The sequence below is a fragment of the Mesoplodon mirus genome, assembly GCF_964341445.2.
Source record: "Mesoplodon mirus genome assembly, chromosome: 6".
Classification (NCBI taxonomy): Eukaryota; Metazoa; Chordata; class Mammalia; order Artiodactyla; family Ziphiidae; genus Mesoplodon; species Mesoplodon mirus.
Window position 1 is genome coordinate 35,723,739 of NC_138982.1, and position 26,234 is coordinate 35,749,972.

General features: G+C 35.2%; 1 protein-coding gene across 9 annotated transcripts in view; it reads right to left on the reverse strand.

The window, feature by feature from the left end:
- DLG1 (discs large MAGUK scaffold protein 1) overlaps positions 1–26,234 on the reverse strand; it is a 288,677-nt gene that overhangs the window by 178,681 nt on the left and 83,762 nt on the right. For all 9 annotated transcript variants that reach the window (XM_082625021.1, XM_082625022.1, XM_082625027.1 and 6 more), the window contains one exon: positions 2,181–2,345. In XM_082625021.1, coding sequence (XP_082481147.1) covers positions 2,181–2,345 — 165 coding nt within the window. The remainder of the gene's footprint in view (positions 1–2,180; positions 2,346–26,234) is intronic.

A 26,234-nucleotide genomic window follows, 5' to 3' on the forward strand; every position in this document is an offset into this window, starting at 1 on the left:
TGAGAAATGAAATCTAAAATAAGACATGTTGGAATAAATGTCTCGTATGTTTAAAATTAAGAAACATACTTTTAAATAACTCATGGGGCAAAGAAAAAAATCATAATGAAAGTAAAAGAAAAAGTTTGAATTATGATAAACATTGCATATTAAACCTGTGGGTTACAGCTAAAGTGCTATTTAAAGGAAAATTTACAAATTCAAATACCGTTAGAAAAGGCTGATAATGCAGTTAAGTAACCAACTTGAGAAACTAGGGGAAAAAACCCAAACAGAATAAACTCAAAGAAAGCAGAAGAAAATAAAATAATAATGATAAGAGGAGAAAGGGGAAAAGATAAAATGAAAACTGTCTCTGTCACTAATAGACAACTGATTTTTTTTCCCATGTGTATCTCTCATTTAGCGTCCCAAAGTAAGATCAGACTGCCTCTGCCAAACACAATCTTTGATTGATATGTAGGCTGTCCACACATTTACATATTACATAAACGTGTATATATTCATGTTTATGTGTGTATGAAAGGGGATGGAGGTGACAGCACATGGGGGAGGGGCACAGGAGATTTTTTTAGACATTTTTTTTCTTATTTACTTAAGTATAGTTGATTTACAATGTTGTGTTAAATACTGCTGTACAGTAAAGTGATTCAGTTATACATACATGTGTATATATATATATATATACACTTTTAATACTCTTTTCCATTATGGTTTACCAAAGGATATATAGTTCTCTGTGCTATACAGTAGGACCTTGTTGTTTATCCATTCTATATATAAAAGTTTACATCTGCTAATCCCAAACTCCCATTCCATCCCTCCTCCAACCCCCTCCCCCTTGGTAACCACCAGTCTGTTCTCTATTAAAAGACATGGTTCTTTGAAATTGATCATCCTTTGGCAAGAAGGATCAAGAGGAAAAAAGGCACAAATAAACAATACTAGGAATGAAAAAGGGGCTACACCTAAATATGCTATAGATATAACAAAATAATAGGATGTTGAGAATATTTCAAAGTAAGTATGAAATGGGCAAATACCTAGAAAAACTAACTATTAACTGAAATCTGACTGGTACTATATAATACAGTACAATTTTTAACCAGTAATATGTAATCATCCCTCAAAGAGAATTACAAAACCCACTTCAAGGTTTACGAGTAAGAAATGATCCTTATACACAATACATACAACTAACAAAGGATTATTGTCCAGAATATATAAAGAACTTGCACAAATTAGTAAAAAGAACAATGCATTACAAAAATGAAACAAAATCTTGAGAGGGTATGTCACAGAATAGGAAACCTGAATGATCAATCAATATTATCAAATAGTGAAATGCACATTAAAATCACAGTAAGATACTAATTCAAACCCAAAACAATGGCAAAAATAACAATACCAAATATTGATGAGAATATAGATCAATTAAAACTGTTACATACTGCTGCTGAAAATGTAAATTATAGAATCACTTGAAAATAATCTGGTGTTATCCACAAAGATGTGTATACATAACCCATGATTTTAACAGCATTTTTAATACTAGTAATAATTCAAAAATAACTTAACATCCATCAAAAGTAAGGTAAGTTATAGTATATTCATAAAATAGAAAACTCTAGAGCAGTGAAGATAATGAATCTCGGGCATATAATGTTGATCAAAAACTGCAGGTTGAGAGTAGATGCAGTATAATGCCAATTATATAAAAACCAAAACAGGCAAAAGAAACAATATATTGTTTAGAAATCTAAGTATGTGAAACCAGGACTGTGGTTATTTCTGAGGGGAGAGACAAGGTGATGGGGTCAGGTAAAGTCACACACTGGACTTCAAAGATACTGTTAATGCTCTTTTTCTGTACTTACTAATATATTTTTTTAACGTTTAAAGATATTTTGATGTGGGTATTTGAAATATAATAGTTATTTCCTTCATGAGAACTCTTAGGCCTAAAGATCATATCACTGAATAAAATTCATTTATAATATATATTTTTAAAAATGTTTTTAGAATGCTAACAAATACGATGAAATTCCTTATAATTACAAAACCAGAAATATCAAGGGGGGAAAATCCTACATGAAAAAATAGTTCTCTCTAAGCATGAGCTACAATAGTAACAAAAGTAATTAATAATTCATAGCAACAAAATAAAGTTACTATCTTACCTTTATTGGTGAAATATGAGAGTGAGAAACAAATCCATGGACATTTTCAATTTCTGACAGGTTCTTCTCTGAGACATGAACCAATTCCGGACCTATCACCTCATTAGTGATTTGTGGGGAAATGTGCTCTTGAGGAGGCGTATCTTCATCCTGATACCGGTATTTCTGTAATGTACAGCAAAGTATTAAATATGAGGAAACTCTGAAAAGCAACATGAGTTCAATCCAAATCATGATTTTCATAACTACCCAAATCATAATATTTAACTATATGAAAAATGTCTTTTACAGTTTAATACATAAAGTCTGAGAGAAATGGTTCTCCATTTTAAAGTCATGCCAATATTTTAATAAACTTATCTGATTTTTAAAAATAAGTCAGACTCTGGAAAGATGGCAGAGTAGGAAACACCAGGAATCTGTTGCCCCACCTAAACAATAATTACAGAGGCATAATCTGTCTGATGTAATTTTGGAACTCTGGAGTCTGTTGAAGGCTTGCAACTTCAGGGGAAAACTTGGATGTAAACTGTGTTTAATTTGGATCAGTTTTACCACCTCTATTCAACATGGTACCGGAAGTCGTAGCCAGAACAATTAGGCAAGAAGAAACAATAAAAGGCATCCGCTTAGAAAGGAAGAAGTAATATTATCTCTGTTTTATATCAATAAAGACTCAGCAAAAAAGCTGTTAGAACTACTGAATGTAGCAAAGCAGTACGATACTGCTTTGTATCCTACAAAAGTTGACACACAAAAATCAGTTGCACAGGGCCTCCCTGGTGGCGCAGTGGTTGAGAGTCCGCCTGCCGATGCAGGGGATACGGGTTCGTGCCCCGGTCTGGGAGGATCCCATATGCCGCGGAGCGGCTGGGCCCGTGAGCCATGGCCGCTGGGCCTGCGCGTCCGGAGCCTGTGCTCCGCAACGGGAGAGTCCACAACAGTGAGAGGCCCGCATACCGCAAAAAGAAAAAAAAAAAAAAAAAAAAAAAAAAAATCAGTTGCATTTCTATACACAAACAGTTGCATTTTATACACAACCTGAAAATTACAAAAACAATTCAATTTACAACAGCATCAAAAAAAATAAGGTGAAAGACTTGTGCAATGAAAACTACAAAGACTTGTGCAATAATTAGAGTGAAAGACTTGTGCAATGAAAAGACCTGCTGAAAAAAAAAAGTTAAAAACAACAGAAATAAATGGAAACACATCCCATGTTCATAGGTTGAAGATTTAATATTGGTAAGATGTCAATACTACTTAAAGCAATTTACAGATTTAATCCAATTCCTATCAAAATCCCAATGATATTTTTTACAAAATAGAAAAACCCATCCTAAAATTCATTTGGATCTCAAGGGATTCAAATAGTCAAAATCACCATGAAAAAAAAGAACAAAGCTGAAGGACTCACTCTTTCTCATTTCAAAACTTACTACAAAGCTACAGTAATCAAAAGTTTGGTACTCACATAAAGACAGACATACAGACCAATGGAATGAAACAGAGAGTCCAGAAATAAACCCTCACATACACAAATTTATTTTTTACAAGGGTGCCAAGACCATTCAATAGGGAAAGACAGCTTTACAACAAATCGTGCTGCAGAAACTGGATATCCACACATAAAAGAATGAAGTTGGACCCTTACCTAATACTATATACAAAAATTAACTCAAGGTGGATCAAGGACTTAAATGTAAGACCTAAAACAATAAAACTCTTAGAGGAAAAGCTTTAAGACATTGAGTTTGGCTATGAGTTTTTGGATATGACACCAAAGGCAGAAGTAACAAAAGAAAGAACAGACAAACTTGACTTCATAAAAACTGAAAAATTTTGTGCATCAAATGACTTTAATCACAGAGTAAAAAGGCAACCCACAGAATGGGAGAAAATATTTACAAATCACATATCTCATAAGGGATTAATACCCAGAATATACAGAAAATTCCTAAAATTCAACAAAAAACTAAACAACTCAATTCAAAAATGGGCAAGAACTCCAAAGAAGATATACAAATAGCCAGTAAGCACATGAAAAGATGCTCAACATCACTAATCATTACAGAAATGCAAATCAAAACTCGAGGTACCACCTCACAACCACTGGAATGGCTACTATTAAAAAAAGCCAAGGTCCTACTGTACAACACAGAGAACTATATTCAATATCCTATGATAAACCATAATGGAAAAGAATATAAATAAAAAAGAATGTATACATATATATTTATAATTAAATCGCTTTGTTGTATAGCAGTAATTAACACAACGTTGTAAATCAACTATACTTCAATAAAAAAATTATTAAAGAAAAGAAAGACTGGTTAAAAAAAAAAAGCAGAAAACAAGTGTTGGTAAGGATGTAGAGAAATTGGAACACTTGCGCACTATTGGAGGGAATGTAAAATAGTCCAGCCGTTGTGGAAAATAGTATGGTGGTTCCTCAAAAATTGAAAATACAGTTACCATATGATTCAAGAATTCCACTTCTGGGCATATACCCAAAAGAACTGAAAGCAGGGTCTTGAAGAAATATTTGTACACCAGTGTTCACAGTAGCATTATTCACAGTAGGTAAAACATGGAAGAAACCCAAGTATCTATCAATGGATAGATAGATAAGCAAAATGAGGTGTATATATATGTGTATATACACACACACACACACACAAAATGGAATATTATTCAGCCTTTAAGGAAGGAAATTCTGCTATATGTTACAACATGGATGAACCTTGCAGACAGTACGCTAAGTGAAGTAAACCAGTCTCAAAAAGACAAATACTGTATGATTCCACTTACATGAGGTACTTAGAGTAGTCAAAATCATAAAGACAGAAAGTAGAATGGTGGCTGTCATGGGCTGGTGGGAGGAGAGAATTGTGAGTTACTGTTCAATAGGCACAGAATTTCAGTTTTACTATACTAAACGTTATGGGGATGGATGGTGGTAATGGCTGCTCAACAATGTGGATGTATTTAATACCACTGAACTGTAAACTCAAAAATGGTTAAGGTGGTAAATTTTATGTTATGTGTATTTTTACCACAATAAAAAAATAAATACAAATAAGACTTCAAAGCTAGGTGAAAAAGAAACCTGAATACTGATTTGTCCATTTTTTACCCAATGTTAGCTGAACACTGTGTCTCTAAAGATACAGCTGTTTAAGTGAAGTCAACATAAAAAGCCAAAGTTGTTCAGCTAATTAAGTCTGGTCTTCTTATTCAATTAACTTGTACAAAAAAAAAAAAAAGTCAGCCTTTTCAAATTCTAACTGAAAATTAATTACTAGATAACAGTATTTTTCTTTTACCTATAAAAGAATACTTGTTCCTTTCTCTCTCTCTTTTATGCACACGCACGTAGAAAACCAAATCTACCTCACACCATACACGAAAGTAAAGGAAATCCTAACTATAGGAACTAGGAGAAAATAAAAGTGCATGTTTCTCAAATCAGGCTGGGAATGTGTATGCACATATACAAAAACAAAACAAACTTAGATACTACACCGCCCCCAAATTAAACACACATATAAAGAAAAGACACAAAAAAGGTACAATAGAAAACAAGTGTTTCTAACAATAAACAGGATTATTAGCCACTATAAGCTGGCTTTTAGAAATCATTGAAAAAAAGAGTCAGCAAACATTAATAAAGGGATACTCACAAAAGGCATACAAATGGGTCAATAAACTTATAGGAAAAACATGCTCAACTTTTTTAGTAAGTAAGAATTATAGTGCCAACATTCAGAGAAATGGGCATAAATCATCACATTCCTGGCAGAGGTCTTTTTCTGGTGGGCAGTCTGGCGAAATGTTTCAGAAGTCCTGAAAATGTTTCTATTCCTTCAGTAATTCCACCTCTAGGAATTAATCTTAGAAGATATAGCATTAGTGAGGAGCATAAATATTTGTTGTGTATAGACAAACATGGACATTGTAAAATACATTTTAAAAAACTTAGCTATGAATTTGCTGAAAGTTATTACACACCTTCCAGCATCACTTTTTACACAACACCCTTCTGTGAAATGGTACAACGACATGGAAAATAAAAGTCAAGCCCACCTCAACATCAGTTAGTTTACTGAACATGATATAAGAAAGCTGCTTTTGGGCTTCCCTGGTGGTGCAGTGGTTGAGAGTCCGCTTGCTGATGCAGGGGACACGGGTTCGTGCCCCGGTCCGGGAAGATCCCACATGCCGCGGAGTGGCTGGGCCCGTGAGCCATGGCCGCTAAGCCTGCGCGTCTGGACCCTGTGCTCCGCAATGGGAAGGGCCGCAGCGGTGGGAGGCCCGCGTACCGCAAAAAAAAAAAAAAAAAAAAAAGAAAGCTGCTTTTACATGTAGACTTCAATTATTTTCAAAACCAGTGAAAAGAATTCACTAACTTTATCCTGAGTAAGGCTGAAGTTAACACAGACATACTTACAAAACTTAACAGGTTATATGCTCAATTGAGTGAAAGCAAAATTTAAGTATTCTTATACCTTAGTAGTAGATACACTATAAGGAAGGAAACTTGATACCATGTTTTCAAGCTTTAAGGATACTCCACAACTTAGTATGTATTTTAAGGAGAGATACATGTGGAAGGATATTCCCTATAGTATAGTCTGGAATAAAGAAAAACTGGAAACAAGCTGCCTATCAATAGATTTTTTAAAAAAATTATGGTACAGTCATCCTAGGAAATGTTATGTGGAAGTTAAATTGGGTAAAAAGCTACTTATTCTAACAGAAAAAGATGAAGACACAATTACTGAATGAGGAAAGCATGTTTCAAAGCTAACACACACAACTTGAACATTTTAAAACAAAGCAATAGTGTATTTATATATGTGTACGTATGTATTAACATTATATGCACATGCAATATGTGCGTGTGAAGCATATCCATGAATGTCCATATGTAATTTGGGGGGTTATGAAAAGATTTAAAACAAGAAATGGTTCATTCTGAAAAATAAAGAAAGAAATCACTAAAAATTTTATGTCTTTTATGTATCTTTAATGTATGTTGCCCCTTGATCCCTTTTTATTCCTTATAATTACTGAGAAACTCAAGGCATTTAATCTGTAGGGTCCCCAGTATAATCACTTCATATTCATGGGACCATTCAGTGTGCTCCCTTGGCTTCTGTACTTCCTGCAAATTGGCAGCTGAATGTAATAGCTTGGTCAGTCTCATGTTCAATCCTTTGGCAAGACTATAGATGGTACTATGTTCTTCTATCAAGAAGCATATAATGTCTGGTTGTATCTTTTTGTGATGTTAGGAGCTCTTGATACTCAATGCCTGAATCAATTCATTCAATGATGGTTTGCAAAGTGATGACAATCTAATTCTATTATCCCTTTTTATTTATTAAACGATATATGTATAAAAAGAGTAAGTCTCTTCACTTACTATTTGGTTACCTATTGGTATGATTCACACATGAATAACATGTCATTTTATCTACTACTTTTCAAGACAGATAAAAAACTGGTTCCTTATCATCCTCCTAAAGCAATTAGGAGGTTTTTATATATCAATCAATGCAATTCCGATCAAAATGCCATCTGGCTTTCTTCAGAAATTGACAAGCTGACCCTAATACTCATAAAGAGCTGGAAAGGACCCAGAATAGTCGAAACAGTTTTGAAACAGAAGAAGAAAGTGGAGGACGCACACTTCCCGATTTCAAAACTTCCTTCAAAGCTACATGAATCAAGATTGTCATACTGGCGTAAGGATAGACACAGAGCAATATAATAATAGAATTAAGAGTCCAAAAATGTATCCTTAGATTATGGTCAACTGATTTTCAACATGAGTGCCAAGACAATTTAATGAGAAAAGAACATCTTTTCAACAAATGATGCTGAAACATCTGGATGCAAAGGAGTTAAATTAGACCTCCTTCTCATACCATGTATAAAATTTAATTCAAAATGGATCAACACCTAAATATAAGAGCTAAAACTATAAAAGTCTTAGAAGAAAACATAAGTGCAAATCTTTTGATCTTGTATTAGCCAATAAGCAATCAAAGTGGGGGGAAAAAACAAGATAAATCTGCCTTCATACAAATGAAAAAAATTTTGATCATCAAAGGACATTATCAAAAAGGCAAAAAGATAACCCACAGAATGGGAGAAAATATTTGCAAATTATATATTTGATAAGGCTATTCACAAACAGTACATAAGGTAAGTATCTGGTAAATACCCAGAATACATAAGAAAGTCTTTCAACTCAACAATAAAAAGACAACCCAATTTCAAAATGGGCAAAGGATTTACACAGACATTTCCCCAAAGATGATACACAATTGGCCAATAAGCACATGAAAAGATGTTCAACATCATTAGTCATTGCAAAAATGCAAATCAAAACCACAATGAGATATTACTTCACAGCTACCAGGATGGCTAGAATCAAAAAGACTGACAAAACATATGTTGGTAAGGATGTAAAGATATAGGAATCCTCAAACAGTGCTGGAAGGAATGTAAAATGGTACAGGCACCCTAGAAAGCAGTTTGGCAGTTCCTCAAAAGGTAAAAAGAGTTACCATATGACTGAGCAATTCCACTCCTAGGTATGTATCCAACAGAACTGAAAACATGCATCCACACAAAAACCTGTACACAAATGTTCATAGCATCACACTTCATAACAGCCCCAAAATGGAAACAATCCAAATGTATATCAATTTATGAATGAATAAACAAAATGTGGTATACTCATACATTGAAATATTATTCAAATATAAAAAAGGAATTAAGTATTTATACATCCTACAACATGGAGCTTTGATTACATTATGCTAAGTGAAAGAAGCCAGATGCAAAAGGCCACATACTGTATAATTCCATTTATATGAACATATGTTCTGAATAGGCAAATTCACAGAACCAGAAGGTACATTAGTGTTTTCCAAGGATGGGGTAGAGGGAAAATGGGAATCAAGTGCTGTGGGTATGGAGTTTCTTTGGGGTGTGACAAAAATGTTCTGGAATTAGTTAGGTGATGGTTGCACAGCCTTGTATACAGAACTGTACAGCTTTAAAAGGTAAGTGTTATGGTAGGTGAATACTTTAAAAATTATTATATAATGATGGATTACACATATATGATTGGTTTATATCCATTAAAAATGTCCTTTTTGATGCTGAAATTGTCTTATTTCTAGCCAGTAGAAACTCTTAATGTTCTGAGTTCCCTTGTACTTGGCACCTTTAAGAAAGCCTAATAGGGCTTCCCTGGTGGCGCAGTGGTTGAGAGTCCACCTGCCGATGTAGGGGACACGGGTTCATGCCCCGGTCTGCGAAGATCCCACATGCCGCGGAGCGGCTGGGCCCGTGAGCCATGGCTGCTGAGCCTGCGCTCCGCAACGGGAGAGGCCACAACAGTGAGAGGCCCACATACCACAAAAAAACAAAAAAAAAAAAAGAAAAAGAAAGCCTAATAAAACAAAACACAGTTACCAAAAGGAAAATTCTATTACTTATTAGTGATTCAAAAAAAGGGATTAACTTTGGTTACAATTATTATTTGAGAAAGCATTTCCAAGTAGCTTTCCAGGCCCTCTATTACATTGCACAGCAACATTCATTTGTATTTCTTACTACCTAAAGGTTGATTTCAACCTATTTTCAAAATAATTTTAACATAAAATTTCATATAAATACTTTGTTAACAGTTAGAATGCATAAAACTAAGCCTCCTACTGTGGTCCAAGCATAACTTATCTAACACCTACACTAGAAAATAATTACAAACTGGGGATGAGAGAGTAGGGATAAAGGAGGAAGGGGATTTTAAAATGACTGTAATAAGAGCATTTTAAAACAATTGTAGTAAGAGCATTCTAAATACATTTCCCCATCTTTTTTATGTTTTTAAGGCCTGTATCCTTAGTATAAAGCCTTCTACTGTCTTTAATCTAGAAAATATAAAAAAAGAACCAGTCAAACTGAAGAATAACTGAAACAAAAAACACACTAGAAGGAATTAACAGCAGACTAGGTGATACAGAAAAACAGATAAGTGATCTGGAAGATAGAATAACGGCAATCACCCAAGCAGAACAGCAAAAAGAAAAACAAAAAAAAAAAGAGAACCGTTTAAGGGATCTCTAGGACAACACCAAGCGTACCAACATTCACATTACGGAAGGCACAGAAGGAGAAGAGGGAGAGAAGGGGGTCGAAAACGTATTTGATGAAATTATGACAGAAAATTTCCCAAACCTGAAGAAGGAAACAGATATTCAGGTACGAGGAGTACAGAGGGTCCCGAAAAGAGTTCTCAAACAAACTCACGTCAAGACATATCATAATTAAATTGGCAAAAATTAAAGAGAGAATTCTAAACGCAGCATAAAAAAAAAAAGAATCAGGCTATCAGCTGATTTTCCTGCAGAAACCTCGCAGGCCAGAAGGGAAGGGCATGATATATTTAAAGTACTAAAAGGGATAAACCTGCAACCTAGGATACTATACCCAGCAAGATTATCATTTAGAATTGAAGGAGAGATAAAGAACTTCTCAGACAGGGACTTCCCTGGTGGTCCAGTGGTTAAGAATCTGCCTTCCAGTGCAGAGGACGCAGGTTCGATCCCTGGTCGAGGAACTAAGAACCCACATGCTGCGGGGCAACTAAGCCTGTGCACCGCAACTACTGAGCCCACATGCCACAACTAGAGACCCCGCGTGATGCAACTACTGAGCCTGCACACCACAACTACTGAGCCCATGCACCACAACTAGAGAGAAGTCCACACACTGCAACAAAGAGCCTGCGTGCCGCAACAAATGATCCTGCATGCTGTAACTAAGATCCAACACAGCCAAATAAATAAATAAATAAATAAATAAATGTGATAGATTTATCACGTTAAAAAAAGAAAAAAAAGCTTCTCAGACAAGCAAAAACTAAAAGGTCCATCAATACTAAATCTACCTTAAAAGAAAGGTTAAAGGTCTTCTCTAAGTAGAAAATAAAAGCCTATAACAAGAAGTATAGGAAAGGAAAAATCTCACTAGTAAAGGTAAATATTTAGTAAAGGCTAAGAATCAACCACTAAGGGCTTCCCTGGTGGTGCAGTGGTTGAGAGTCCGCCTGCCGATGCAGGGGATGCGGGTTCTTGCCCCGGTCCGGGAGGGTCCCACATGTCACAGAGCGGCTGGGCCCGTGAGCCATGGCCGCTGAGCCTGCGCGTCTGGAGCCTGTGCTCTGCAACAGGAGAGGCCGCAGCAGTGGGAGGCCCGTGTACCGCAAAAAAAAAAAAAAAGAATCAACCACTAAAATAAGCTGGTATGAAGATTAAAAGAAAAAAATTATAAAAACAACTACAATAATCAGTAAAGGAATAAACATGAAGATGTCAAATACATCAAAAACACAAAACGTGGGGGAGGAAGAGTAAAAAATGTAGATCTTCTACAATGTGTTTGAACTTAAGTGACTACCTGTTTAAAACAAGTAGGTATAGTTACAGGTCAAGATATATGAGCCCCATGGTAACCACAAATCAAAAACCTACAATAAATACACAAAAACTAGAGAGAAAGGAACACAAGCATACCACTAAAGAAAATCATCAAATCACAAGGGAAGAAACTAAAGAAAACAAGGGCAGAGAACTACAAAAACAACAAGAAAACAAGTAACAAAATGGCAATAAGTACATACCTATCAATAATCACTTTAAATGCCAATGGACTAAATGCTCCAATCAAAAGAGATAAGGTGGTTTTCTGGATGAAAAACAAGGAAGGCCCATCTATATGCTGCTTACAAGATACACACAGACAAAAAAGTGAGAAGATGGAAAAAGATATTTCACGCAAATGGAAACAAAATGAAAATGAGGACTGTAATACTCCAATCAGACAAAATAGACCTTAAAACAAAGTCTATAACAAAAGACAAAGAAGGACATTTTACAATGATAAAGGGAATCAATACAAGAAAAGGGTATAACACTCATTAACACATATGCATCTAATACAGGAGCAACTAAATACATAAAGCAAGTATTAACAGACATAAAGGGAGAAATTAACAATAATACAGTAATAGTAGGGGACTTTAATACCCCACTTACGTCAATGGATGGATCATCCCGACAGAAAATCTATAAGGAATCAGTGGTCTTAAATGATACATGATACCAGTTGAACTTAATAGCTAGCTATAGGACATTCCATCCAAAACCAGCAGAATACACATTCTTTTCAATCGCAAATGGAATCTTCTCCAGGATGGATCACAAGCTAGGCCACAAAACAAGTCTCAACCAATTTGAATGAATAAAAATTGTATCAAGCATTTTCCCCAACTATAACAGTATGAAACTAGAAGCAATTACAGGAATAGTGGGAAAGCACAACCACATGGAGACTAAACAACATGTGACTGAAAAACCAACAGGTCAATGAGGAAATCAAAGAGGAAATCAGAAAATACCTTGAGACAAATGAAAATGAAGACACAACTTTCCAAAACCAATGGGGCGTAGCAAAAGCAGTTCTAAGAGGGATATTTATAGCCTACCTCAAGAAACAAGAAAAATCTCAAACAACCTAAGCAACCATCTAAGGGAATTAGAAAAAGAAAAACAAAAAAAGCCCAAACTCAGCAGAAGGAAGGAAATAATAAAGATCATAGAGGAAATAAATAAAATAGAGACCCCCAAACAACAGAAAAGATCAGACCAAGACCTTGTTTTTTGAAAAGATAAACAAAATTGATAAACCTTTAGCCAGACTCATCAAGAAAAAAAGAGGATCAAAATAAACAGAATAAGAAATGAAACAGGAGAAATAACAACTGATGTCACAGAGATACAAAATATCTTAAAAGAATACTACCAATAATTGCATGCCAACAAACTGGACAACCTAGAAGAAATGAACAAATTTCTAGAAACATACAATCTTCCAAGACTGAATCAGGAAGAAATAGACAAACTGAACAGACCAATCACTAGCATACTTGCAGTCAAAGTCAATTTGTATAAAGATGAGATAATATCTATCCTTCTCAAACTAATTCCCCAAATGGAAGAGGATGAAACACTCCCAAATTTATTCTACAAGGCCACCATTACCCTAATACCGAAACCAGAGAAAGATACTACAAAAAAGATAAGTACAGGCCAATTATCTCTGATAAATATAGGTGCAAAAATCCTTAACAAAATATTAGCAAACCAATTTCAACAATATATAAAACGAATCATACAGCATGATCAAATGGAATTTATTCCAGGGATGCAAGGGTGGTTCAATATTCTCAAATGAATCAGTGTGATACACCATATTAACAAAAGGAAGGATAAATAAAAAATCACATGATCATCTCAATAATCGCAGAGAAAGCATCTGACAAAATTCAACATCCATTTATGATAAAAACTCCCAACAAAGTTGATATAGAGAAAATATATCTCAACATAATAAAGGACGTTTATGATAAACCCACAGCTAACATCATACTCAACAGTGAAAAGCTGAAAGTCTTTCCTCTAAAATCAGGAACAAGACAAGAATGCCCACTCTCATCACTGCTATTTAACATAGTATTGGAAGTCCTAGCCACAGCAACCAGACAAGAAAAAGAAATACCAGGCATCCAAATGGAAAGGGAAGAACTAAAACTGTCACTATCTGCAGATGGCATGAAACTATATATAGAAAACCCTAAAGTTTCCATGCAAAAACTATTAGAATAAATGAATTAAGTAAATTTGCAGGAATACAAGATTAATACACAGAAGTCTGTTGCTTTTCTACACACTAATAATGAACTATCAGAAAGAGACAGAAAACAATACCACTTGAAATTGCATCAAAAAAAATAAAATAAAATACCTAGGAGTAAACTTAACCAAGGAGATGAAAGACCTATACTGTGAAAACTGTAAAATACTGATGAAGGAAACTGATGATACAAAGAAACAGAAAGACATTCCATGTTCTTGAATCAGAAAAATATTGTTAAAATGTCCATACCATCCAAAGCATTCTACAGAGTCAATACAATCCCTATCACAATACCAACAGAACTAGAATACATACTCCTAAAATTTATATGGAACCACACAAAAGGCCCTGAAGTGCCAAGGCAAATTCTATGTGATTCTTTACAGGAACATTTGCTGACCCCGGATTTAAACTAAAAGCAATCAATCAGATGATATAATGAAATAAAAGACTACATTTACAACAGAAGCAAAAACGGTATGCCTAGGAATTAATAAATCTAAAGTACCCAAATGTCCAACTTTACCAAATACAAAGGTATACCATGTTCTTGGCAAAGAAAACTAAGATGCCAACAGTAGTTAAATTAAAAGGGAATACTTAAAAATATTCAAATAACCCAAAAGGAGGCAAGAGAAGGAGAACAAAGAAGCCTAAGAGAGAGGGTATAAAGATGAAAAAAATTTTTTTAATAATAAAAAGCAGATATTAATCTAATCTTATTGATAATTATAGTAAATGTAAATAGACCTAAACACTAAGTAGAGTTTATCAGAATGGATAAAAAGGCAAGAGATGTACTTTATACATAAAGACAGAGATAGGGTGAAAGTATATGAATGAAAAAAGATATATCCTATAAATTGTAAGCATAAGAAAACTGGAGTGGCTACACTGATATCTGATAAAACAGACTTCGAGAAAAAGAGCATTACCTAAAGAAAAAGAGATTTCAAAATGATAAAAATTTAATTCACCAGGAGATAGAACAACCGTAAATGTGTGCACCTAATCACAGAGCCTTAACATACACAAGCAAAAACAAAATAATTAAAGGGAGAAACAGACAATTCCACAATCTTAGTAAGAGATTTCAACTCCTTGATCAGGAATTGATAGAACTATACAAATGTCAGTAAACACAGATAATCTAAACTATTAACCATCTTGATCTAACTGATATTTATAGCTCACTATACTCAACAACTGAGGAAAATATATTCTTTTTGTTGTACATGATATGTTTGCCTAGACAGAACATATGTTAGATCATAAAACAAGTCACAAATTTAAAAGGACTGAAATCATAAAGAATTTATTCTCTGACCACTACAGAACTAACTTGGGAACAAACAATAAGACATCTAGCTACAACTCCTAATATCTAAATAATAAATAACATACTCCTAAAACTCATGCATCAAAAATGAACTCAATAAGGAAATCAGAAACATTCTGAAACTGAATGATAATGAAAATAAAAGTTTTAAAATTTGTAGAATGAAGCTAAAGCAGTACTGTGTAGTAAAGAATTTAACTTTGCCCAAAGAGAGTTTGGCCTTTGTACTCAGCTCCTGGAAGGTAATCTCTAAACCCCTGGAATGTCCTACCTGATATGAATGTCTTTGCCAATCTGGGGGCTTTGTGACACACCAGATAGTATAACCATGTAATTTATGGTGGAGATTTTGGATCACATATTATCAGTTAACCTCTAGGGGGGGCTGGAGATAGGTCAGCATCATGAGCAGGCACCCATATAGATGTGACTGGGTCCCAATAAAAACTCTGGACACCAAGGCTTGGGTGAGTTTATCTGGTTAGAAATATTCAGTGTGTATTATCACACATTGCTGCCAGAAAAGTTAAAGTCGTCCATGACTCCACAGAGAGAACACCTGGAAACTCCTCATTTGTAACTCTCTCAGACTCTACCCCATGTAACTCTCCCTTTGCTGATTTTAATTTCTATCCTTCACTATAATAAACTGTAACCATGAATATAACAGCTTTCAATGAGTTCTTTGAGTCTTCTATTGAATTACTGAACCAAAGAGTGGTTTCAGGAACCCCTAAACCTACAACTGCTTTCAGTGAATTCTTTGAGTCTTCTACTGAATTACTGAACCTAAGAGTGGTTTTGGGAACCCCTACACCTACAACTGGTGTCAAAAGTAAGAGTGGTCTTGTGAATTGTTCCTGAACTTTACAAGCACTTAGAAATAAATGTGTAGCTTCAAATGCTTATTCTAGAGAAGGAAGTTTAAAATCAGTGACCTAAGGATTCACCTCAAGAGGCTACAAAAAGAAGACTAAAGTAAACCAAAAATAAGAGAAAGAAGAAAATAATAAAGGACAGAAATCAATGAAGTTGAAAACAGACAACTGGGAATATTAACAAAGTCAAATGTTAACAAACTGAATAAACCCTTTTTCTAGACTAGTAGAGGAAAAAGAGAATACAATCACCAATATCACAAATGAAAGAGAAGTTATCACTACAAAAAAACCCTACAAACTTTAAAAAGACAAGAAAATAATTACGAACAACTTGAGGCCAAATAATTCAACACATTAGATGAAATCAAGAAATTCCTTGAAAAATACTATTTTCCACACACAATATCTTGACACAACATGAAAACACAGGTCTGAAGGGCCCCATATCTATTTTAAAAAAAAACTGACTTTGTTATCAAAATTCTTCTACAGAGAAGTCCCAGATAGGAATTCTACCAAACATTTAAAACAGAGATGACATTTTTACACAAATTCTTTTAGAAAACAGAGTCATTTCCCAACTATGAGACCAGCACAGCCTTAATATTAAACCCTGACAAAGACATTACAGAAGAAAATGATGAACCAATGTCCCTCACGAACACATGCAAGAAATCCTTTTTAAAAAGTAGCAAATTCACTATGTAAATGATAATCCAAACAATAATACATCATGACTAAATAATATTTATCACGAGACAAGGTTTATTTAACATCTAAAAAAAACTAATTCTCCGTATTAACATAATAAAGGAGAAAAACTACATGATCATTTCAACATATGGGAAACATATGACTCAATTTAACCCAAATTCATGATAAAATTCTCAGCAAACTAAAAATCCAGAAAAACCTCAATCCAGTAAAGGTCATATACAAAATCCCACCGCTAACCCGTCTAATGATGAAATGCTGAACATTATCCTCATTAAGATGGGGAACAAAACAAAGGATTCTCATGCTTCTTACTTCTATTTAACATGATGTTGAATGTCCTAACCATGGCTAGAGGGCAAGTAAAAGAAATAAAAGCTTAAGAGCCAGTAAGTAAGAAGCAAAATTGTCTCTATTTACAAATGACATGATTGTTTACACTGAAAATTTACAAAGAAATTACAAAACTACTAAAACTAATAGTTCAATTTAATAAGGTTGCAGGATACTACGTTAAGCAATCAAACTGTATTTTTTTCCTAGCAAAAGCAAATAATTGGAAACCAAAACTTTCAAAAAATTCAATTTACACCAACTCCAAAAAAGATAAAATATATAGGACTAAATTGTAACGAAAGATATGCAAGACATCTTCACTGCGAATTACAGAACATTGCTAAAAGAAATTAAAACCTGAAGAGAGACATAATATGTATGTGGCTTGGAAGACTCAATATTTTTAAGATGTTTGTTTTCTTCCAATGATCTATAGATTCAATGCAATCCCAATAATAATTCCAACACACTTTTTAAAATTTTTATTTATTTTATTTTTGGTTGCATAGGGTCTTCGTTGCTGTGCGTGGGCTTCCTCTAGCTGCAGCGAGGGGGGGCTACTCTTTGTTGCGGTGCATGGGCTCTAGGCACACGGGATTCAGTAGTTGTGGCTCGTGGGCTCTAGAGCACAGGCTCCGTACTTGTGGCGCATCGCCTTAATTGCTCCACAGCATATGAGATCTTCCCGGACCAGGGATTAAACCCATGACCCCTGCATTGGTAGGCAGATTCTTAACCACTGCACCACCAGGGAAGTCTCTCCAACACACCTTTTGTAGAAACTGATAAACTGATTGCAAAATGTTAATGCAAATGACCTAGATTAGCCAAATCAAATTTTCGAAAAGAACGATGTTGAAAGGCTTACACTACTTGATGTCAACACAGTGTAGTATTGGTCAAAAGGTGGACAGATTTATCAATGGAACAGAATAAAGAGTTCAGAAATAAATGTACACATATATGGTTAATTGTTTTTTGACAAAGTGCAATACAAATTCAGTGAAGGAGGGAAAAAGGCTTTTCAACAAATAATGCTGTAACTACTGGATATTCATACAGAAAGACATTAACATTGACCCTTACCTCACCTCACATGCAAAACTGATTCAAAATGAATCACAGACCTAAAAGTAAAATCTAAAACTATAAAATTTCTAGAAGAAAATATAAGAAAAAAATTGCAAACTTTGGGTAGGAAAAGATTTATTATACAGAACACACAAAACAATAATAAAAACATTTCACAACCTAGGCTTTATTAAAATTTTTGCTCTTTAAAATCACCACTAAGGAAAGTAAAAGGCAAATTACAAAATGAGAGAAAATATTTGCAATAAATAAATCTGACAAAGGACTCATATCTGAATATATAAAGGCCTTTTACAACTCAGTAACAGGAAGACAAACACTCCAGTTTTTTAAACTGGGGAACAAATTTATATAACACTTCATGTATTAGTTTTCTAAGGCTACTGTAACAAAGTACCACAAACTGGGTGGCTTAAACAGCTTAAACAACTGAAATTCATTATCTCACAGTTCTGGAGACTAGAAGTCTGAGATCAAGATATTAGCAGAGCTGGTTCCTTCTTAGGACTGTGAGGAAGAATCTATTCCATGCCCCTCTCCTGCTTCTGGTGGCTTGCTGGCACTCCTTGGCATTCCATGGCTGTGGATGCAGCACCCAGATCTCTGCCTTTATCTTCACATGGCATTCTTGCCTGTCTCTTTGTCCAAATTTTCCCTTGTTATAAGCACACCAGCCATATTGGATTAATGCCCACTATAATGACCTCATTTCAAATTAATTATATCTGTAGAGACTCTATCACCAAATAAGGTCACATTCTGAGGTACTAGGGGTTAGGACTGTAACATATCTGCTTTTTTGAGGGGATACAACTGAACATATAACACTTCCCAAAAGAAGAGCTACTAATGTCAAACATGAAAGGATGGGCAACATCACAAGTCATAAGGAAATGTAAAATAAAACCAAAATGAGATACTACTGCATACCCACCAAAAAGGCTAAAACTTTTTTAGAAAGGTCAAGTGTTGGTGAGAACGTAGAGCAAGTGGGATACTCATATACTGCTAGGATATGAAAATAACCATTCTCATATCTAGGATATGAAAACAACTGTTAGATATCGAAAAGAAACAAAAATTGCTGTCCACAAAAAAACTTGTACATGAAGGTTCATAGAATCTTTATTCAAAATAGCCAGAAACTGTTAATAACCCGAATGTCCATCAACAGATGGTTAATAAGGTTAAATATATCCATTTGTATAGAATATACTTTTGCAAAAAAAGAAGCAAACTACTGACACAAGCAACAACCTAAATGACCCTCAAAAGCCTTATGCTGAGTTAAAGAAGCCAGAAACAAAACAGTACTTACAGTATGAATTCATTTATATAAAATTATTGAAAATGTAAAATTATTTATTGCAACAAAAGGCAGATCAGTGGTATCTGGTAGGGAATGGTAAGTTGGATGGAATGCAAAGGAGCACAAAGAATACTTCTGGAGTGGAAAACTTGCACAAGCCTCTTAGATGGCCTCATCCACCAGTGCGCAGAGAGCAGAAGCAAGAAAAACTACAATCCTGCAGCCTGTGGAACAAAAAACACATTCACAGAAACATAGACAAGATGAAAAGGCAGAGGGCTATGTACCAGATGAAGGAACAAGATAAAACCCCAGAAAAACAACTAAATGAAGTGCAGATAGGCAACCTTCCAGAAAAAGAATTCAGAATAATGACAGTGAAGATGATCCAGGACCTCGGAAGAAGAATGGGGGCAAAGATCAAGAAGATGCAAGAAATGTTTAATAAAGACCTAGAAGAATTAAAGAACAAACAAACAGAGATGAACAATACAATAACTGAAATGAAAACTACACTAGAAGGAATCAATAGCAGAATAACTCAGGCAGAAGAACGGATAAGTGACCTGGAAGACAGAATGTTGGAATTAACTGCTGCAGAACAGAATAAAGAAAAAAGAATGAAAAGAAATGAAGACAGCCTAAGAGACCTCTGAGACATTAAACGCAACAACATTTGCATTATAGGGGTCCCAGAAGGAGAAAAGAGAGAGAAAGGACCAGAGAAAATATTTGAAAAGATTATAGTAGAAAACTTCCCTAACATGGGAAAGGTAATAGCCACCCAAGTCCAGGAAGCTCAGAGAGCCCCATACAGGATAAACCCAAGGAGAAACACACCAAGACACACAGTAATCAAATTGGCAAAAATTAAAGACAAAGAAAAATTATTGAAGCAGCAAGGGAAAAACGACAGATAACATACAAGGGAACTCCCATAAGGTTAACAGCTGATTTCTCAGCAGAAACTCTACAAGCCAGAAGGGAGTGGCATGATATACTTAAAGGGATGAAAGGGAAGAACCTACAACCAAGATTACTCTACCTAGCAAGGATCTCATTCAGATTCGATAGAGAATCAAAAGCTTTACAGACAAGCAAAAGCTAAGAGAATTCAGCACCACCAAACCAGCTCTACAACAAATGTTAAAGGAAGTTCTCTAAGTGGGAAACACAAAAGAAAAAAAGGACCTACAAAAACAAACGCAAAACAATTAAGAAAATGGTAATAGGAACATATGTATCGATAATTACCTTAAACGTGAATGGATTAAATGTTCCAACCAAAAGACACAGGCTTGCTGAATGGATACAAAAACAAGACCCATATATATGCTGTCTACAAGAGACCCACTTCAGACCTAGGGACACATACAGACTGAAAGTGAGGGCATGGAAAAAGATATTCCATGCAAATGGAAATCAAAAGAAAGCTGGAGTAGCAATACTCATATCAGATAAAATAGACTTTAAAATAAAGAATGTTACAAGAGACAAGGAAAGACACTACATAATGATCAAGAGATCAATCCAAGAAGAAGATATAATAATTATAAATATATATGCACCCAACATAGGAGCACCTCAATAAATAAGGCAACTGCTAACAACTGTAAAAGAGGAAATCGACAGTAACACAATAATAGTGGGGGACTTTAACACCTCACTTACACCAATGGACAGATCATCCAAAATGAAAATAAATAAGGAAACAGAAGCTTTAAATGACACAATAGACCAGATAGATTTAATTGATATTTATAGGACATTCCACCCAAAAACAGCAGATTACACTTGCTTCTCAAGTGCGCACGGAATATTCTCCAGGATAGATCACATCTTGGGTCACAAATCAAGCCTCAGTAAATTTAAGAAAACTGAAATCATATCAAGCATCTTTTCTGACCACAACGCTATGAGATTAGAAATCAATTACAGGGAAAAAAAACATAAAAAACACAAAGACATGGAGGCTAAACACTACATTACTAAATAACCAAGAGATCACTGAAGAAATCAAAGAGGAAATCAAAAAATACCTAGAGACAAATGACAAAGAAAACACGACAATCCAAAACCTATGGGATGCAGCAAAAGCAGTTCTAAGAGGGAAGTTTATAGCTATACAAGCCTACGTCAAGAAACAAGAAAAATCTCAAACAAACAATATAACCTTACACCTAAAGGAACTAGAGAAAGAAGAACAAACAAAACCCAGTTAGCAGAAGGAAAGAAATCATAAAGATCAGAGCAGAATTAAATGAAACAGAAACAAAGAAGACAACAGCAAAGATCAATAAAACTAAAAGCTGGTTCTTTGAGAAGATAAACTAAATTGATAAACCATTATCCAGACTCATCAAGAAAAAGAGGGAGAGGACTCAAATCAATAAAATTAAAAATGAAAAGGGAAAAGTCACAACAGACACTGCAGAAATACAAAGCATCCTAAGAGATTACTACAAGGAACTCTATGTCAATAAAATACAACCTGGAAGAAAGGGACAAATTCTTAGAAAGGTATAACCTTCCAAGACTGAACCAGGAAGAAATAGAAAATATGAACAGACCAATCACAAGTAATGAAATTGAAACTGTGATTAAAAATCTTCCAACAAACAAAAGTCCAGGACCAGATGGCTTCAGAAGGTGAATTCTATCAAACACTCAGAGAAGAGCTAACACCCATCCTTCTCAAACTCTTCCGAAAAACTGTGGAGGAAGGAACACTACCAAACTCATTCTATGAGACCACCATCACTCTGATACCAAAAGCAGACAAAGATACTACAAAAAAAGAAAATTACAGACCAATATCACTGATGAATATAGATGTAAAAATCCTCAACAAAATACTAGCAAACAGAATCCAACAGCACATTAAAAGGATAATACACCATGATCAAGTGGAATTTATTCCAGGGATGCAAGGATTCTTCAATATACACAAATCAATCAATGTGATACACCATATTAACAAACTGAAGAATAAAAACCATATGATCAGCTCAATAGATGCAGAGAAAGCTTTTGACAAAATTCAACACCCATTTATGATAAAAAACTCTCAAGAAAGTGGGCATAGAGGGAACCTACCTCAACATAATAAAGGCCATATATGACAAACCCACAGCAAACATCATTCTCAATGGTGAAAAACTGAAAGCATTTCCTCTAAGATCAGGAACAAGACAAGGATGTCCACTCTGGCCACTTTTATTCAACATAGTTTTGGAAGTCCTAGCCACGGCAATCAGAAAAGAAAAAGAAATAAAAGGAATACAAATTGGAAAAGAAGTAAAACTGTCACTGTTTGCAGATGACACGATACTGTATATAGAGAATCCTAAAGATGTCACCAGGAAACTACTAGAGCTAATCAATGAATTTGGTAAAGCTGCAGGATACAAAATTAATGCACAGAAATCTCCTGCATTTCTATACACCAATGATGAAAAATCTGAAAAAGAAGTTAAGGAAACACTCCCATCTACCACTGCAAAAAGAATAAAGTATCTAGGAATAAACCTAACTAGGGAGAAAAAAGACCTGTATGCAGAAAACTATAAGACACTGTTGAAAGAAATTCAAGATGATTCCAATAGATGGAGAGACATACAATGTTCTTGGATTGGAAGAATCAATATTGTGAAAATGACTATACTACCCAAAGCAATCTACAGATTCAATGCAATCCCTATCAAATTACCCATGGCATTTTTTACAGAACTAGAGCAAAAAATCTTAAAATTTGTATGGAGACACAAAAGACCCCGAATAGCCAAAGCAGTCTTGAGGGAAAAATACAGAACTGGAGGAATCAGACTCCCAGACTTCAGGCTACACTACAAAGCTACAGTGTTTGGCACTGGCACAAACACAGAAATATATATCAATGGAACAGGATAGAAAGCCCAGAGATATACCCACACACCTATGGTCAACTAATCCATGACAAAGGAGGCAAGGATATACAATGGAGAAAAGATAGTCTCTTCAATAAGTGGTGCTGGGAAAACTGGACCGCTACACATAAAAGAATGAAATTAGAACACACCCTAACACCACACACAAAAACTCAAAATAGATTAGAGACCTAAATGTAAGACTGGACACCATAAAACTCTTAGAGGAAAACACAGGAAGAACAAAAAAGAAAGATATTTTTTGATCCACCTCCTAGAGTAATGAAAATAAAAACAAAAATAAACAAATGGGACCTAATGAAACTTAAAAACTTTTGCAAAGCAAAGGAAACTACAAACAAGACGAAAAGACAACCCTCGGAATGGGAAAAAATATTTGCAAACGAATCAATGGACAAAGGATTAATCTCCAAAATATATAAACAGCTCATGCAGCTCAATATTAAATAAAACAAACAACCCAATCCAAAAATGGGCAGAAGACCTAAACAGACATTTCTCCAAAGAGGACATACAGATGGCCAAGAAGCACGTGAAAAGCTGCTCAACATCACTAATTATTAGAGAAATGCAAATCAAAACTACAATGAGGTATCACCTCACACCAGTTAGAATGGGCATCATCAGAAAATCTATAAAACAACAGATGCTGGAGAGGGTGTGGAGAAAAGGGAACCCTCTTGCACTGCTGGTGGGAATATAAATTGATACAGCCACTATGGGGAACAGTATGGAGGGTCCTTATAAAACTAAAAATAGAATTACCACATGACCCAGTAATCCCACTCCTGGGCATATACCCAGAGACAACCATAATTCAAAAAGACACATGCACCCCAATGTTCATTGCAACACTATTTACAATAGCCAGGTCATGGAAGCAACCTAAATGCCCATCGACAGACGAATGGATAAAGAAGATGTGGTACATATATACAATGGAATATTACTCAGCCATACAAAGGAACGGAATTGGGTCATTTGTAGAGATGTGGATGGATCTAGAGACTGTTATACAGAGTGAATTAAGTCAGAAAGAGACAACAAATACAGGAAGCCCCTGTAATTCCTTTTTAAATGAATTGCTGCTTTATGTCTCTTACTAATTTTTTAAATTGAGTAACAAGACTTTATTATACATTAGAAAACGGGCTCTTGGGCTTCCCTGGCGGCGCAGTGGTTGAGAGTCCGCCTGCCGATGCAGGGAGCACGGGTTCGTGCCCCGGTCCGGGAAGATCCCACAGGCCGCAGAGCGGCTGGGCCCGTGAGCCATGGCCGCTGAGCCTGCGTGTCCGGAGCCTGTGCTCCGCAACGGGAGAGGCCACAACAGTGAGAGGCCCGCGTATCGTGCAAAAAAAAAAAAAAAAAAAAGGAATTACAAACAGCCAATAAACAATATGAAAAGATGTAGGGACTTCCCTGGTGGTCCAGTGGTAAACAATCCACCTTCTAATGCAGGGGATGAGGGTTTGATCCTTGGTCAGGGAACTAAGATCCCACATGCTGTGGGGTAACTAAGCCTGAGCGCCACAACTATTGAGCTCATGCTGTTCAACAAGAGAGCCCGTGTGACACAAACTACAGAGCCCATGCACTCTGGAGCCCGCACACCACAACTACAGAGCCCACGCACCCTGGAGCCTGTGCACCCCAACTAGAGAGAGAAAACCTGCACGTCACAACTAGAGCGAAGCCCACACACTGCAACAAAAGATCCTGCGTGCCTCAACTAAGACCCAACACAGCCAAAAAAAATAAAGAAAAAAAATATGAAAAGATGTTCACCCTCCCATTCATAAAGAGATACACTTAATATCTGGGCAGATCAACAAAAACATAAATGCCTAATGATACCTAGTGTTGATGAAGGTGTGGAAAAAATAGAAACTCTTAACATATGATTGGAAATGTAAATGAGAACAGCTTTTTCTTGCCAGCAATTTTAACACTATCTATCAAAATATAAAACACACATAACTCTTGACCCAGGAATTCATTTTTTATGATAGCAGCTAGGCTGTCATTATTCACAAATGATATTACTGTTTGTATAGAAAATACAAAATAATATATAAGTAAACAATTAGAACATTTATAATTTTAAACATGTAGTGATTAAGATAATGAGTATTGGCATAGGGTTAGATAAACCCTATGAGTGGAGCAAAAGAAAGAATCTAGAAACGGACTCATATATAGGAATTTACAACACAATACAGATCACTGGGAGAATGGAAAGAATCTGTCAATAAATAAGACTGGGAAAACTGGATAGCCATTAGGAAAAAATGAAATGGGACTCCTATATCTCATACCAAAACAAAAATTATTTCAGGCAGATGAGAAAGTCAAAACCATAAAACTTTTAGAATATAATATGAGATGTTACCTTTATGACTTCTGGCTCTGGAAGAAAATTCAAAACAAGACATGAAATGTATAAACCTTAACAGAAAAGACTGGTAGCTTGACATTAAAATTATGCGATTCTAATGATCAAAAGAGATCAAAAAAGAGCTGGACAAAAAAACACCATAAGCCATAGAATGGGAGAAGGCATTTCTAACCCTTACAACCAACAACAAATTCAAATTCAGAATATATTTTTAAAACCTCCTACAAACCAGTAAGGAAAAGAAAAACAATCCAACAGAAAGAAAAGTAGGCACAAAAATGAAT